General features: G+C 36.0%; 1 protein-coding gene across 9 annotated transcripts in view; it reads right to left on the minus strand.

The window, feature by feature from the left end:
• The window catches only part of SLCO1B3 (solute carrier organic anion transporter family member 1B3), an 85,216-nt gene that overhangs the window by 49,367 nt on the left and 18,725 nt on the right, over positions 1-17,124 (minus strand). For 4 of the 9 annotated variants that reach the window (XM_035707346.2, XM_035707349.2, XM_035707348.2 and 1 more), the window contains 2 exons: positions 11,419-11,551; positions 6,083-6,229 (listed from right to left, as the gene is read on the minus strand). In XM_035707346.2, the coding sequence (XP_035563239.2) occupies positions 6,083-6,169 (87 nt within the window). In that variant the 5' untranslated portion in view covers positions 6,170-6,229; positions 11,419-11,551. Of the gene's footprint in view, positions 1-6,082; positions 6,230-10,577; positions 10,644-11,418; positions 11,552-17,124 lie in introns of all 9 variants that reach the window. The other 5 variants (XM_025455284.3, XM_025455285.3, XM_035707351.2 and 2 more) reach the window with 2 other exon arrangements.

A 17,124-nucleotide genomic window follows, 5' to 3' on the forward strand; every position in this document is an offset into this window, starting at 1 on the left:
AATCAGACTTATCAAAAAGAAAAGAGAAGTGACCCAAATTAATAAAATCATGAATTAAAGGGGAAAGATCATGACCAACACCAAGGAAATACAAATAATTTTAAGAACATATTATGAAAAACTATCTGCCAACAAATTTGCCAGCTATATGCCAGCAATTTGGAAGAAATTGATTTATTTTTTATAAACTTATAAAATACCAAAACTGAAACAGGAAGAAATAGGGAACCTGAACAGATCCATAACCAACAAGAAAATTGAAGTAGAAATAAAAAAATCTCCCAACAAACAAGAGTCCAGGGCCCAATGACTTCCCAGGGGAATTCTATCACACATTTAAAGAATAATGAATACCTATTCTTCTGATGCTATTTCAAAAAATAGCAATGGAAAGAAAACCTCCAAACTAATTCTATGAGGCCAGCATTACATTGGTCCCCAAACCAGACAAGGACCTCAACAAAAAGGAGAATTACAGACCAATATCCCTAATGTACATGGATGCCAAAATTCTCCCAAGACACTAGCCAACAGTACATTAAAAGTATTATTCACCATGACCAAGTAGAATTTATTCCTGGGCTGCAAGGTGGTTCAATATTTGCAAATCAATCAATGTGATACATCACATTAATAAAAGAAAGGACAAGAACCATATGATCCTCTCAACTGATGTAGAAAAAAACATTTGATAAATAGCATCCTTTCTTGATTAAAACTTTCCACAGCATAGGGATAGAGGGAACATACTTCAATATCATAAAAGCCATTTGTGAAAAGCCCACAGTGAGTATCATTCTCAATGAGGAAAAACAGAACCCCTCCCTTAAGGTCAAGAACACAACAGGGGTGCCCACTGTCACCACTGTTGTTCCACATCATACTAGAATCCATAGCCTCAGCAATTAAACAACAAAAGGTACTCAAATTGTCAAAGAAGTCAAATTCTCACTCTTTGTAGATGATATGATACTGTATGTGGAAAACCCAAAGGACTCCACTCCAGAATTGCTAGAATTCACACAGGAATTCAGCAATGTGGCAGGATATAAAACCAATGCACAGAAATCAGTTGCATTTCTATTCACTAACAGTGAGATGGAAGAAAGAGAAATTAAGAAATTGATCCTATTTATAATTGCACCAAAAACCATATGATACCTATGACTAAACCTAACCAAAGAGATAAAGGATCTGTACTCTAAAAACCACACAACACTTAAAAAAGAAATTGAGGAAGACTCAAAGAAATGGAAATACATTCCATGATTATGGATTGGAAGAATAAATATTGTTAAAATGTCTATGCTACCCAGCGCAACCTATACATTCATGCAGTCCCTATCAAAATGCCATCAACTTTTTTCAAAGAGCTGGAACAAATAATCCTAAAAATTTGTATGGAACCAGAAAAGACCCTGAATAGCCAAAGGAATGTTGAAAAATAAAACCAAAGCTTGTGGTATCACAATGCTGGACTTTAAGATACATTACAAAGCTGTAATCATCAGGACAGTATGGTACTGGCACAAAAACTGACACATAGATAAATAGAACAGAATAGAGAACCCAGAAATGGACCCTCAACTCTATGGTCAACCAATCTTTGACAAAACAGAAAAGAATATCCAATGGAAGGACAGTCCATTCAACAAATGATGTTGGGAACACTGGACAGCCACATGTAGAAGAATGAAATGGACCATTTTCTTATACAATAAATAAAGATAAATTCAAAATGAGTGAAAGACCTAAATGTGAGACAGGAATCCATCAAAACCCTAGAGAACACAGACAGCAACCTCTTCTACCTCAGCCACAGCAACTTCTTGCTAGACACATCTCCAAAGGCAAGGGTAACAAAAGCAAAAATTAATTATTAAGACTTCATCAATATAAAAAGCTTCTGCACAGCAAAGGAAATAGTCAACAAAACTAAAAGGCAACCTACAGAATGGGAGAAGATATTTACAAATGACATGGCAGATAAAGGACTAATATCCAAGACTTCTAAAAAACTTAACAAACTAAACACCCAAAAAACAAAGATCCCATTCAAGAAACAGGGAGATGATATGAACAGACATTTCTCCAAAGAAGATACACAAATGGCCAACAGACACATGAAAAAATGTTCCACATCACTTGGCATCAGGGAAATACAGAGCCAAACCACAGTAAGATACCACCTCACACCAGTCAGAATGGCTAAAATTAACAAGTCAGGAAAAAAAATGTTGGTGAAGATGTGGAGGAAGCGGAACCTTCTTACTCTGTTGGTGGGAATGCAAGCTGGTGCAGCCACTCTGGAAAACAGTAGGGAGGTAAGTTAAAAATAGAGTAGAACTACCCTATAACCAGCAATTGCACTACTGGGTGTTTACCCCAAAGATACAGTTGTAGTGAAAAGACTGGACACCTGCACCCTGATGTTTATAGCAGTAATGTCCACAAGAGCCAAACTATGGAAAGAGTCAAGAGGTCCATCGACAGATGAATGGATAAAGAAGATGTGATATATATGTGGTGAAATATTACTCACCCATCAGAAACAATGGATACTTAACATTTACATTGATGTGGATGGAACCGGAGGATATTATTCTGAGCAAAGTAAGTCCATTAGAGAAAGACAATTATCACAGACTTTCACTCATATGTGGAATAAAAAAAAAAAAAAAAACAGCACAGGGGATCATAGGTGAATTGAGGGAAAACTGAATGGAAAGTCATCATAAGGGGAGAAAAGCCATGAGAGACTCTTAACTACAAGAAACAAACTGAAGGTTGTTGGAGAGGAGGTGGATGAGGAGATAGGGTAATTGGGTGATGGGCATCAAGGAGGGGATCTGATGTGATGAGCACTTAGTGTTATATGCAACTGATGAATTACTGAACTCTACATCTGAAACTAATAATGTATTATATGCTGACTAATTGAATTTAAATTTTAAAAGAAAGAAAAAATATATGTGGAAGAGTGTGGCATAAGAGTCAGTGTTCATGTGATGCAGTGTGAAAATTACCTGACTGGACTGACCATCAACTTTGCATTAAAAAGAGCCATAAGTCACAAACTTTGGCAGCCTCTAGAATCTGGAAAAGGCAAGGAGATGGATTGTGTCCTAGAACCTCTAGAAAGGAACACAGCCCTGCCAACACCTTGATTTTAGTACACTGTGCCCCATTTTAGACTTCTGAATTTCAGGACTATCAGATTATTACAGAACTGTAATAAATTTACTTTTAAGCCATTAACAGCACATATGCACACACACAAACATACTTGTGCTTTTGTGTGTCAGTGTTAGCTGGTGATAAATACTATGAAAAAATAAAGTTGATCAAAGAATTATGAATAGGAAAGTGTATTTTATATGCAGTGGTCAAGGATGAGGTAACGTTTAAACAGAAATGTAAATGAAATGAAGGAGCAAGGTATCTGGGAATAGAACATTCAGAAGGGAAGACAGCAAGTACAAACTTCTCCAAGTCAGAAGTTTGCTCAACACGTCTGACAAATAATAAAAGGCTAATATGGCTAATGGCTAATATGGAAAGTGAGTCAGAGGAGACCAGCAGGATATGAATACTACTGTTGGTTACATAAAGGATGGTTATTCTGATTGCTTTAGAAGGGGGAATGGGAATGAAGGCAAAAAGGGGGAGCTTTTACTTTTACCTTATTATTTGTCTTTTGGTGATGATGTATCACTACTGCTTATTAAGAATTTTTATTACAACATAAAGGTACAAGAAATCTGAAGCTCAGAAATGACAAGTGTAAAGATGAAGAATATAGCAGGGTTTATATGATGTAGTTGGTTTAGTCCAAAAATTGAGGAAAAGGCATAAGAAAGAATCAAACTATGCTGTTGTTATTTATTTTTTAAATTTTATTTTATTTAAATTCAATTAATTAACATATTATCCTGTTGTTATTTTTTAAAGTCTGTTATCTATTTGCACTTTTATATATTTCTGAGTTTGTATTACATGTCAATAACAATGTGTGTAAATGTGTGTGCCCCTGCATGTAGTAAACAAGTATAAGAATCCTAGGGTTGGTTGATACTGAATTATTTGGTCTGAAGGTGAATTTTTTAATTTATTTTTATTTATTTATTTGAGAGAGAGAGAGCAGAAGGAGAGAGCATGAGTGGTGGGGAGGGGTAGAGGGAGAGGGAGAAGCAGACTTCCTGAGGAACAGGAAGCCTGATGTGGGGCTTGATCGCAGGACCCCAAGATCATGACCTGAGCTGAAGCCAGACACTTAACCAACTGAGACACCCAGGCACCCCTGAACGTGAATTTTTTTTAAATACAGAATGAGGAAGATCATTGAATCCCAACCTACCAGAGCATCTTGAAGGTACCAATATTATGGATACCCACAGTTACTTTCAGGATACGGAGTAGAATTGAGAGCATGGGTTTTGGAATCAGACTGCCTAAAATCACATGGGCTCTATCACTTACCAGGTTTGCAATTGAGAAGGATTGATTCATTAGCCCTCTCTGTATCTAAGTTTTATTTCATTTGTAAAAGAGAGATAATAGCATCTGGCGGTGGAATTGTGGTAAGAAACAAATCCACTAATAGAAGTATAACACTGGAACAGTATCTGGCCTATAATATGTGCTCAATAAATGTTAGCTTCATTGTTATTCTAATTCTCTGGTCTTAATCATTAGACTGCAATTAACAAACTTTATACACACTAACTTGCAAATACGCTGCAAGGGACCATTCTGGTAATTTTAATTATTTCAGCCAGATTGCTGTCACTTTGCTGCGCATGTGCGAATGAGAGCCATGTTACCCTCAATGTTTAAAAGTGGAAAGAACCCAGAGTACCATATTACCCCTAGACTTGCATCCACCACTACCTTTTACTTGTGACTGCTACTCTGCTTAAACATTACTCAAATATTTCATCAGAATAGACTTTATCAGTAATCTCTGAAAACAAGCAAACATGTTCTGTGGACAAAGTTAAATGAGACCTTATATAATGGGACGCCTGGGTGGCTCACCGGTGGAGCACCTGCCCCTGGCTCAGGGTATGATCCCGTGGTCTTAGGATCCAGTCCCTTATCAGGCTCCCTGCCTGGAGTCTGCTTCTCCCTCTGCCTACATCTCTGCCTTTCTCTCTCTGTGTCTTTCATGAATAAATAAATAAAATCTTAAAAAAAAAACTTTATTGCAATTGAGTCTAATTCCTGTGATCTTTATTCAGCGATTAAGACTATAACTTTGAGGAAAACATCTAAAGTATTGGTAAAAGACAGCCATGATTAATTTTTAAAATTTCTTCAAAACTTCTCTATGAGGACTTAAAGGCTTTAACTTGGGTTTAAGGGTTTTCAATTTACAAGCTGGATGACTTTAGGCAAACTTCTCAATTTTCTTGAGTCTTGTTTTCTTCAACACTGCTCAGGGAGCATTTTTTTCTGTCAATGAAAATCCCAATACAGTCTATACCCTTAAAGTGTCACAATATTAAGATAAAATCAATACACAAGACTTTTACTAACCTGCATATGAAAAATTAAATGGCTTTCCTAGATCAGTAACTAGGTGTTTGGTTCATGCCTTTTGATTATTATTACAAAACTCTTTTCTACCATCTGCTATTATTTAAATTATTAGATTAAAAAATGCTGTTCTTTAAAAGAAAAAAATTACTTAGGTCAACACCACAAAGTGATTTATAAGACTAATGAATCTGCTCTCTTTATAGGTCAATTCCAAGAATTATTTAATATATTATTCATTATACAGTGACTTATTTTAATGAAATTTATAAATATCTTTCAGTCCATGAAGAACCAAAGAGAAGATATCAAAAGATTTCTAAATTTTTTAATATTAATAAATTCTTAGCCATCACACCAAAGAAATTCCTTTTTCAGATTTAAAAACTTATTTAAATCAAGACATAGATCATTCTGTTACTATTTCAACGTATGTTTCAGTTGGAAATTAATTTGAAATACAATGTTCCTTTTTCAAAATTGGTTGTTTAGAAAAAAAAAAATCCCCCTCTACTTATTTTAGTTTGGAAACACAAAACTCTACCTTGAATCCATTGCAGCATTTAGTTTCCCTTTCCTTTGGAGGTGTCACTTCTGCTGTCTTTTTCAACTGTTGATTTGAGTCCATCATTGAACTACTGATAGCTTATGAGTCAGTTCTAGTTGTTGATGCTTGGCTTGAAGTGATTACCTATCCAAGGAGAGAAAAGGAGAACTTATTTAACAATATATGATTCAGAAAACAAGAAAAGCTGCAAGGTGGACCTCAATCAATCAGTAAACCTACGAATACTCATTCAGGGTCTTTGATGTCCTGAGCACTAAGCTAGGTTAATGCTAGACACAAAAGGGGGAAAAATACATACATACACACACACACATTCAGAGTCCTGGTTTTAGGGAGATTATAATTTAATTGGGAAGATAGATTTATGAAGAGAATTTGAAACAACAAATAATTAGTATAGAGTCACACTATAGATGAGATAAAAATTCTAAATCACAAAAATAAAATTTAGGAAAGCAAATATATGTTTAATTTATCTCTATAGTTTTACAAAGTGCCAAGGAGTGCCTTGCACATAGTAGATGGTCAAAATAGGTAGAAATATAATGAGTGGCTGAGCTCAGAAGGTTTTGTGGAAGAGATACCTCAAGAACCAGGTTTGAAATGCAGATAGAGTTTGGATTTGTTAAAGAGAGCAAGGCATACTCTAGGTACCTCTCAAATAGACTCTAGCCATGCTTGACCCTACCACCATCACCATTCTACTTTATTATAATTTTGTCCATTTATTTTTGAGGAGAAAAGTGTGCAGTTGGATATATGTAAAATATATGTAGTTGAAAGCACAAAATACCAAAAAGACATACATTAAAGATTCTTCCCCTGGGTGGTGCAGGGGTTTAGCGCCTGCCTTTGGCCCGGGGCGCGATCCTGGAGACCTGGGATCGAATCCCACGTCGGGCTCCCGGTGCATGGAGCCTGCTTCTCCCTCTGCCTATGTCTCTGCCTCTCTCTCTCTCTATGTCTATCATAAATAAATAAATAAATAAATAAATAAATAAAATCTTTAAAAAAGATTCTTCCCCTTGTCCACTCAGTATCCTGTTTCTTATTCGAGGACTAATATCAGTTTTTGGTAAATATTATCCAGAAATATGATATGTATTTTAATTAAATACATGATAATTTCATTTTTTAACAAAAATGGCAGCATATCATTAACACTTCTAACTTATAATAAATGACTTCCTCAGTTTTCTTATGGTGGCAGGTTATCCTATTATCTAGCTAGTTACATGGTGATAAATATTTAGGTTGTATCTAAATGTTTTATATTAGAACGTTTCTTCATAGATCATGTATTTGTGATAATATCTGTAGGATAAAGTCTTAAAAGTGGAGTTTTGAGCTCAAAATGCAAAAGAAATTATAGTTTTGTAAATTATTAAGCCTCTATTTTATTTTTATATTTTTATATTTTTAGGTTTTTATTTAAATTCTAATTATTTAACATACACTGTAATATTAGTTTCAGGTATGCAATATAGTGATTTAATACTTAGATACAATACCTAGTGCTCATCCTTCATCCCTATCCCCTATTTAACCTATCTCCCCATCCACCTCGCTTCTTATCAGTTTGTTCTTTATAATTAAGAGTGTTTCTTGGTTTGCTTCTCTCTCTCTCTTATATTCCCTTTGCTCATTTGTTTTGTTTCTTAAATTCCACATATGAGTGAAATCATATTGTATCTGTCTTTCTGTAACTGACTTACTTCATTAGGCCTCTATTTTAAAGACTACTAAATTGAGCAATTTGTTCCTAAGATTTACTCTTTTATATAGAATAGTGGAGTCTTCATTCAGGTTTAGAAAACATATTCATATTCATATATGTCTACATAATACAAATGTATCTAATATATTTACATATAGAAACACACATAAGCATAGATATATGATAATAGGGCTGTAGTCATGTAATATAATTAATATGTCACATGTGCAGTTGATTCTTATTATTGGCAGTACTTGTGTTTCATAAAGTTGCTGCAAACATTAAATTAGCAAAAACTGAACATTGTTCCTAGGGGAAATATAGGGTAGATTCCTGGGTATCTCTGGTCACATCATTTTCATCAATCAATCAATTTATAACCTTGTTTTGTGTATGCTTCTGTGTAAAGACATCTTATTTAATGTATATTGTTGATCCACTAATTTTAAATTTGTGGCCAACAGCACTGTATAGCTCATGCCTGAGAGAAACATATATAAGTTACATATTCTTTCCATCGTGCACATCACAGCTTTCTTGTACTTAGAAACACTGGCCAGCACTTTACAGTATGCTAGGAGCTGTTTAAATAGCGAATTCACCAAAAAAGTTCAAAAATGAAAAAAAAATGGCACTAGATAGACTGTGAAGAGATCACTGGTTTATGATATGAGAGCTAAAACAAGGAGGCAGAGCCATGCTTTATCTGATCTCAGCTGAGACCATGTCTGTTGGACAATTAAGATTTTTTTGCTACTCTGTACAGGTATATGAATGAACATGAAAGAACAGCAGTATTGATGTGGGGGCTAAAAATAAATTTTAGTGAGAAGGCAAATTCACAAATATTGAATCCATGAATATTGAGGATCAACTATATATTTTCTGTGTTAATTTATTCAGTAAGATTTTATTGATTCCCTATATTATAAATATATAAAGACCATGAATATATATACCAATTTAGTGGATAATATATAACTATAGAAATTATAAATATCTAGATAATTATCACTTGTGTATATAAGTGTATATAAATATATACATCAGTACAAAAGCCCACATCTATGTACATCTAAGTAAATCCTAGTTATTCCATTTTTCCCACGTGGTCCAAACATGCCTGTATCTATTCAGTTACTGAGTGAAGTGAGGACGATGGTCCCAATGTCATAAGTAGTCCTTTGACCAATTTCATGTTATTTTTCTCACAAATACCACTTTCTATGATCTTTCCCCACAATTTAAATGTTACAAAATTATTTTTTACCAGTTAATTATATTATTGCAAATCTCTCTGAATGGTCCACAATAGCCAAACTGTGGAAGGAGCCTCGGTGTCTATCGAAAGATGAATGGATAAAGAAGATGTGGTTTCTGTATACAATGGAATATTACTCAGCCATTAGAAATGACAAATACCCACTATTGGCTTCAATGTGGGTGGAACTGGAGGGTATTATGCTGAGTGAAATAAGTCATTCGGAGAAGGACAAACATTATATGGTCTCATTCATATGGGGAATATAAATAATAGTGAAAGGGAATAGAAGGGAAGGGAGAAGAAATGTGTGGGAAATATCAGAAAGGGAGACAGAACATAAAGACTGCTAACTCTGGGAAATGAACTAGGGGTGCTGGAAGGGGAGGAGGGCGGGGGGTGGGGGTGAATGGGTGACGGGCACTGAGGGGGGCACTTGACGGGATGAGCACTGGGTGTTATTCTTTATGTTGGCAAATTGAACACCAATAAAAAATAAATTTATTATTAAAAAATCTCTGAATGATCGACAAGCTGTATATATACACTTTAGCTTTACTTATGTTTGTTTGATTTGGTTGTTTGGCTACTGAACAAATATTCTTGGAGGCCATTACCTAACCAGTCTGGTCCTGTTTATTGCAATTGATTAAATGCTGATCATCCTGTCTTTCAACATTCTTCCTATTTTATATGTATCATATCCATCTTTGGAATCTTTCAGAGGTCCCCTGTGTCATACAGAATAAAATTCACACTTCCTATTTGAGATTCTTTATGAATTAAACCCAGCCGTTGTCTTTAGTCTCATTTCCTAACAGATCCATAAGCACTTTCAGGCAATATAGAACCAACTGTCCCTAGAACACAGTCCTCCTGTATGTCACTTTCTTCACCTGTAATGTTCTTCCTCACCTCTTCATTGAAATTCTGCCTAAATCACCCTTCTTAGATATTTCCCCAGTTACTCCCAGTTGAAAAAAAACCTCTCCACACAGCTGGGTCACTATAGAATATAACTTGTAACACAGTCATTACTTTTCCCTATTATTTTCCACTACTTTCCCAGGCAGGTTACTATTCCACATGTCTCGCCTAGATATTGAGAAAAAAATATCCAGACAAAAAGTGGGAAATGTAGGCACTTTCCTCCCTCATTTCTGAGAAAGGCTAAATTGTAACAAGTAACTCCAGACCAACGACAAATTTGGAATGTCAGTTTAGGTTTGGCTCTAAACACACACTTTCTACTTCATCATGGCATTTTAAGCCTGACTTGGAGAATTTAACTTATTTTTCCCTGTACATATTTTTTTTTCTCAGAGTCCCAAACAACTGACATTTAAATGAATTTGGGGGACACAGTATGTTTATAAAACAGAACCCTAGGCATTCAGACATAGCACTGCAATTCTTCCTTCAACAGAACAGCCTAGTTCTGCCTAGCTTGATTGGGTTGGAGGGAGGGCAAAATCTCACCAGCTTCTCCTTACCAGTGTCAAACTTTTACTGCTCGAGAGATCATAGAAAAGCAGTGCAGGCCAAGTGAATACTTTGTACTATGCATCCATGGAAACGAGGAGGAAAAAAGAGAAAGATTTACTAACTTTTTAGACCTTTTATGGAGTTTGGGGGGGGGGGGCTTTCCTATTTTCTACCTCTCTTTGATAATAACAATAGTCTTATAAGGGTAGTCACCTTCCTGAACTGTAGAAGGGAACTAATATTTACTGAGTTCTTAGTTTGTGCCAGCAACCATGCTAAGCAAATTTTTTTTTCTCATTTGGTCAAAAACAAAATTATTTCGAAAACTTTTTTTCCCCCCTCACTTTGAGTCAGTCACATAAGTTGAAACAGGTAAGTAGAGGTGAGTGAGAGACTTTGAGACCAATCCCATTTCTTGATGTTTGCCAACTAACTCTCCACCCCATATTATCCAGTAAAGATGAAATTTAAAAAAAAGAGAGAATAAATCTAATTATCCATGTAATTATGAAAATAACTGCCTTGTGAAAATTTTTGAGGAGGTAACTAGAGATCCATTTTTTTAACTTGAAGTTCCACTTATCTAGAAAGTAATAAGAATGAGGTTTTAAAGGCTATTTTTAAATTATGAATGTCTTAATTTCTGTATTTTATCTTTAAGAGTCTCATACATCTCCAGAAGGAATACTTAATGAGTTTTAAGAGCTTAAACATAAATGTGTAGAAGACTACAAAGCATAAAATGCTGTAATATTTATTATATCCATCCAAATAATTTTTCCCCTTGAAATCTGTGCAGTTTCTCAGATAGAAGAAACTCTGAAATTACAGAATGTCAAAGGTTCTTACCTGGACTTAGAATCCTACAGCAGTAGCAACAAGTCCATCCTTTATCTGTTGTTAAAGCCTTTCTTTAAATAGTTGGCTTTTTTTTTTTTTTTATCAGTTCAATGATGATTAACCATCTTATTAGGTCATTGTCCTAGGCAGATAAAAGAAAATTAACTAGCTACTCTAACAGTCTGCTCCAGGCTTCAGAATTTTAAGTTCTATATTTTGTGCTGGTCTCAGTCTATTAATATTAATAATGTTATGGCTGGACCCCTCCAGGTGGTTCTTTTTATGATTTCAAGGTGTTCTTCACCAATAACCGTCAGGGAACTCTGAAAAATATTTATTTCTTATAGGACCTGGAGTTTACACAGCACACGTGGGGCCACATAGCAAGGTCATGAGTAGAAGGAGAGAGTGCAAGGCCTGGGGCTCTCCTTTTATTAGGATTGAGGTTAGGGGTCTACAGTTTTACCAGCTCACTCTTATTGGTGAATTTAAAACATAAGAGTGAAACATAAAACTCAGCAAAAGAAAACAAACGTGACCCAAGTGATCAGCTATTGAAATCAATCAAGATCACTAAAACAAAGATGCCTCCATGCTGGGGGAGGTGACCTGGCTCTTTATCTAGTCTGGCTGGCAGTATGTTTATTTGAGATAGCCTCTTTGAAGTGGATGCTTCTTTGAAATGAATGCTTTGGCAATCAAAGCTTAAACCAGATACTTGCATTACAAAAAAGAAAAAAAGAAAACAGACTTTACACCACATTATATTAGTAATCTCTCAGAATTTATAAATTATTTTATGTAAAAGTTTAATTATTAAGCTTTATTTCTGAGAATAATCTATTTGCTTGGGCAGCCCGGGTGGCTCAGCAGTTTAGCACTTTCTTCAGTCCATGGCATGATTCTGGGTCTCCAGGATCCAGTCCCATATCGGGCTCCCTGCAGGGAGCCTGCTACTCCCTCTGCCAGTGTCTCTCATGAATAAATAGATAAGTCTTAAAAAAAGATAATCTATTTGCTTGAGTTCATTGCATTATATTTTTTTCTTCAAAAACACAAATACAGCAGGTTATCCAAGATATTTAAAACTTCTCCTATAGAAAAGAATTCAAAACATTTTTTAAAATTTGTCTATTAGTTCCTTAGCATTTAAGATAAAATATGTTCTTTTTGCTTGATACTTTGGTGCAATTCTAATATGGTGTTGATTAATATTAGCTATCTATAAAGGATATATATATATATGTATATATATGTATATATATATATAGCAATGTGAGGATGCATATATGAAAACATCACCCCTTAATCACTTCTTTTTTTTTCCTAAGGATTTATTTATTTATTGAGAAAAAGAGAATGTGCAAGTGCATGTATACACAAGTTGGGGGTAGGGGAGAGGGAGAGGAAGAATCTTAAGTAGGTTTCATGCTCAGCACCAAGCCCAATGTGGGGCTCGATCTCATGACCTTGAGATCATGACCTGAGCTGAAATCAAGAGTCTGAAGCTTAATTGACTGAGCCACTGAGGCATCACCCCCCTTTATCACTTCTGTAAGATAATTGTACAGCTGCAGTGATATCTATTTAAGTTCTATATCTCAAGTTATTTGATACATTCGTTCCGTCCTTGTTTATTGTTGGAAGTACTGGAATCATGGGAAAAATCTGAGATTGCAGAGAGATAGAAGGGTTGGGAAATCCCTAATTTCCCAAGGTAGGGGAACTGAGAAATGTAGACATGGGGCAAAGACATTTAAGACTTGGGCTCCCGGGATCCCTGGGTGGCGCAGCGGTTTAGCGCCTGCCTTTGGCCCAGGGCGCGATCCTGGAGACCCGGGATCGAATCCCACGTCAGGCTCCCGGTGCATGGAGCCTGCTTCTCCCTCTGCCTGTGTCTCTGCCTCTCCTTCTGCCTGTGTCTCTGCCTCTCTAAAAAAAAAAAAAAAAAAAGACTTGGGCTCCCTGATAGTCCTTTGCTGAATCAGAATCTACAGTAGGCCAGTATGTATCCTCCCACCCCATGCCTCAAATCTCCCCACAGGAGATTCTGATCAGCTGACAACAGATTATGAGGTGTTTTTTTTTTTAATAAGCATTTGGTTAATTTTTATGTAACTCTAGATTTTGAGAACCATTATAACAGAACTAGAGAATACTTACAGGACATTATGGACTTCCCTATTATTCAGAGTGGAAACACAGTTTAGGCACTCCCACATTTAGGCAGAGTGGAAATAAGTTTAGGCACTCTCATGTTAGTGACTTTTTCTTCAAGCCTCCATTTCACCTAAGGTACCTCCCAAAACTTTGTTTTGGGACAATTGTATAAAAGGAACGAAGGTAAAACAGAAGAAATTAACTGAGAACATTTCTAATCCCTAAATGAAAGCCTTCTGATAAAATCCTAGAATGTTTCCAGAGGTCAAAGCATTCTCCGTGTTCTTACTTCTGCATGACAGGTTAAATACTAATTAGACTATTTTTGTGCAAATTGTAGAGAAATAAGGTCATCAGAAGAAAGATGTTACAATAGTTCCTTCAAGTTCTTTCATACCATACTATGGTAACATCCATGGGTCAAGAAAAATTATAAAATTTACTAAAAATAATCTAGCGATACCTATTCCAGAGATAATCATTACAGTTCTGATGACATTATCATGGTCCTTGAAATCTGATAAACTTCAATGTGAATTTGTCTCTGCTACTTGCTAACATTACAAACTTAAAGTTATTTAAACTTTCTAAGCACTCATATCCTCATCTATAAAGTACAAAGACATTACTTGGGAACATACATTAAATAATGTATGTAAAGTGCTTTACACTACATATCTACTACCTAATAGGACTCACTGTATGACTTTTGTGTACTATAAATATTTAAAGCAATTAATTCATATCAAATTAGTAAAAATATCTCTAAAATATGTACCTGCCAGTTTTTTTCTAACAATTTTTATTGCCATAGTTCTCAGGTGTGTGCTATAGGTATGCTTTGAGAAGAAGCATTCAGGCTGAAAGCAAACATGCTGCCACCTGTCTGCCCCACTTCCCTTGACAACAGTCAAGAGACAGATGTAGGAGGCTAGATACTATGGAAAGAACCCAATATTTCTCTACTTACTGAAGCTTAAGGCCTGGCATTGTCATGATTAATCTTATCGTAACCTTCATCTCTGTTATGTTAGGCATCACCATAAGAAGAAAGTGATTTCCTGATCACTCTCATCACCTGCAGTCTAATCCCCATTTGGCTCTGCTTATCCCTGTTTTTGTCTCTCTCAATCCTGAACTGAGACCCTTTTCTTGAGCCTTTTGGAACTTATGGTTAATCACAAATAGAATTCCCTTTACTTCAGACTCTTTTCCGAATTTGTTGTTGTTGTTCATCTTTTACTCTAAATTAAACCTAGCCCCTTCCTTGAAGCCTGCTTCTCCTGCTGCTCTGATCAATGGGGGCTACACTATTCTCCATATTGCTCCCTACCAGAGGGACTGATTTTCAATTTGCCTTACCTTGTTTATATGTGCTTCCCTCAGAATCTATAGATTTGAATGTCACACCAGTGGAATTATCTACCAATCCTGAGTCACTCCCCCTTATTCTATGACCATTTTAGCTTTGGTTCAAAGCCAATGTCTCGAAATATTAATGTTGTTACAATTATTGGAGATTTCAATGATTGTGAAGATAATCCTTTTAATTCCCTAGCTTCTTGATTGTGGAGGCTGAGAAAATTAAGGCCATTCCACTTTAAGTTCAGTGTTAGCACAAGTACAGCCATCCCAGGCCCCTGTGAATAAGAGCTGAAATTTACATTACTTCAGTTACAGGAAGAAAACAGCTTACAGCTTAACGTCCTAGAAAGCCCCATATTAGAATGAGAACAGAGCCCAAGCCAGTGGCAGAAAGTCTCATATTAGAATAAGAACAGAGCTCAATGCCCTTGAAAGCCCCATATCAGAATGTAAACAGAACTTGAGAAATCCCTCCACCCTTTCTGGAGGTCCCCTAGACCAGCCCATAAAACTAAGCTGAAACCCACCTGGGGGTCCAAGTCCCTGCTCCGCTGTGTCAGGTATACTTGGACCCAAGGTCAAGCTTGTAAATAAACCCTCGTGTGTTTACATCGGTGTCGGCTCCTTGGTGGTTTCTCGGATTCGCAATCTTGGGCACAACATTGATTTTTTAACCTTCTCCAGTTATTTTTTTTATTTATTCCAGTGGATATATCCTAGACCTTGTCACATGAAAAACTGTAACTCCCCATGATTTCAGTTTCAAGGATTGGTTTACCACTGTCTATCTTTCCAGCCTATACTCTGTAATACTTTAGACAGAACAATTCTTCACTAATCAGGATCTATAATCCACTGGTTGATTCTACCACAGACATCACTGCACCTTGTTCCATGTACTCATTTTCTGCATATCTGGTTTAAATTTAGTCATCATGGTAATCACTTTTTCCCCATATATCTTCAAATCATTAGTGGCTTTTACATCATTTTAATTGCTTAACAAAACTATAACCTCGATGAACTCCAACTCTCAGACTACTTTGTCCATTCATCCATGCTACTGAATGGGATTGAAGAAAAACCCTTAAGATGTTGACTTTAAATTTATCATTAAGAAACTCAATGAAGGGAAGCCTGGGTGGCTCAGAGACTTAGTGCTGCCTTCAACCCAGGGCGTGATTCTGGAGATCCGGGATTGAGTCCACATCAGTCTCCCTACATGGAGCCTGCTTCTCCCTCTGCCTGTGTCGGCCTCTCTCTCACACTCTCTGTCTCTCTCTCTCCCCCCACCCATGTGTGTGTCTCTCATGAATAAATAAATAAAATCTTTAAAAAAACAACTCAAATGAGGTTTTCATTTTGCATAGGTATTATGCTGTATTTTCCTAATTCATGTCTTCCTGTTTTCTATTTTATAACTTCACCTCTTTTCTCAAAACTCTAACACATCTTCTCCTATCTTTACCTTCAGCTGGTGACTATTTCACTAACAAAAAAATGAAGAACAAAACTTCCAAAAGGTCTTTCCACCACATTTATATAGCATCAGTATCACATATTTTGCCTTGATGAACTGTTTATGTTGGAGTTAAGACCATCCTCCATTTGTACACCAGATTGTCTCCTTGTGTTCCCAAGGATATCAATTTTCCTTTTCTAAAGTGTCCCCATCAGCAAATAAGCATGCTCCCACTTTGCCATTTTCAAAAATTCTATTTCTATACTATTTTTATTTTACTTTATTTTTAAAAAGATATTATTTATTTATTCATGAGAGACACAGAGAGAGAAGCAGAGGGAGAAGCAGGCTCCCTGCAGGGAGCCTGATGCAGACTCGATCCCAGGACCCTGAGATCAGGACCTGAGCTGAATGCAGATGTTCAACCACTAAGCCACCCAGGTGCCCCACTGTTTTTATTTAAAAATCAAAAACTTCTCTAAAGTCTTATCTATAATATTGTTTTCTATTCATTTTCTTATATTTTTTCTTGAGTACACTCAATCAAATTTATACCTCCAACTTCATCCAAACTACTCTTGCCTAAGTTATAAATGACCAAAATGCTATAATGTAGTGGTCTTTATCTGACTTGAACTATTTGCCATTTTTCAGAGCTGAATACACCCTTCTCCTGGAAATAGTTTTCAGGACACTGTCCTTTGTGTTTTTCCTCTTAATCCATTGGT

This window comes from Canis lupus, chromosome 27 (genome assembly GCF_003254725.2).
Source record: "Canis lupus dingo isolate Sandy chromosome 27, ASM325472v2, whole genome shotgun sequence".
Classification (NCBI taxonomy): Eukaryota; Metazoa; Chordata; class Mammalia; order Carnivora; family Canidae; genus Canis; species Canis lupus.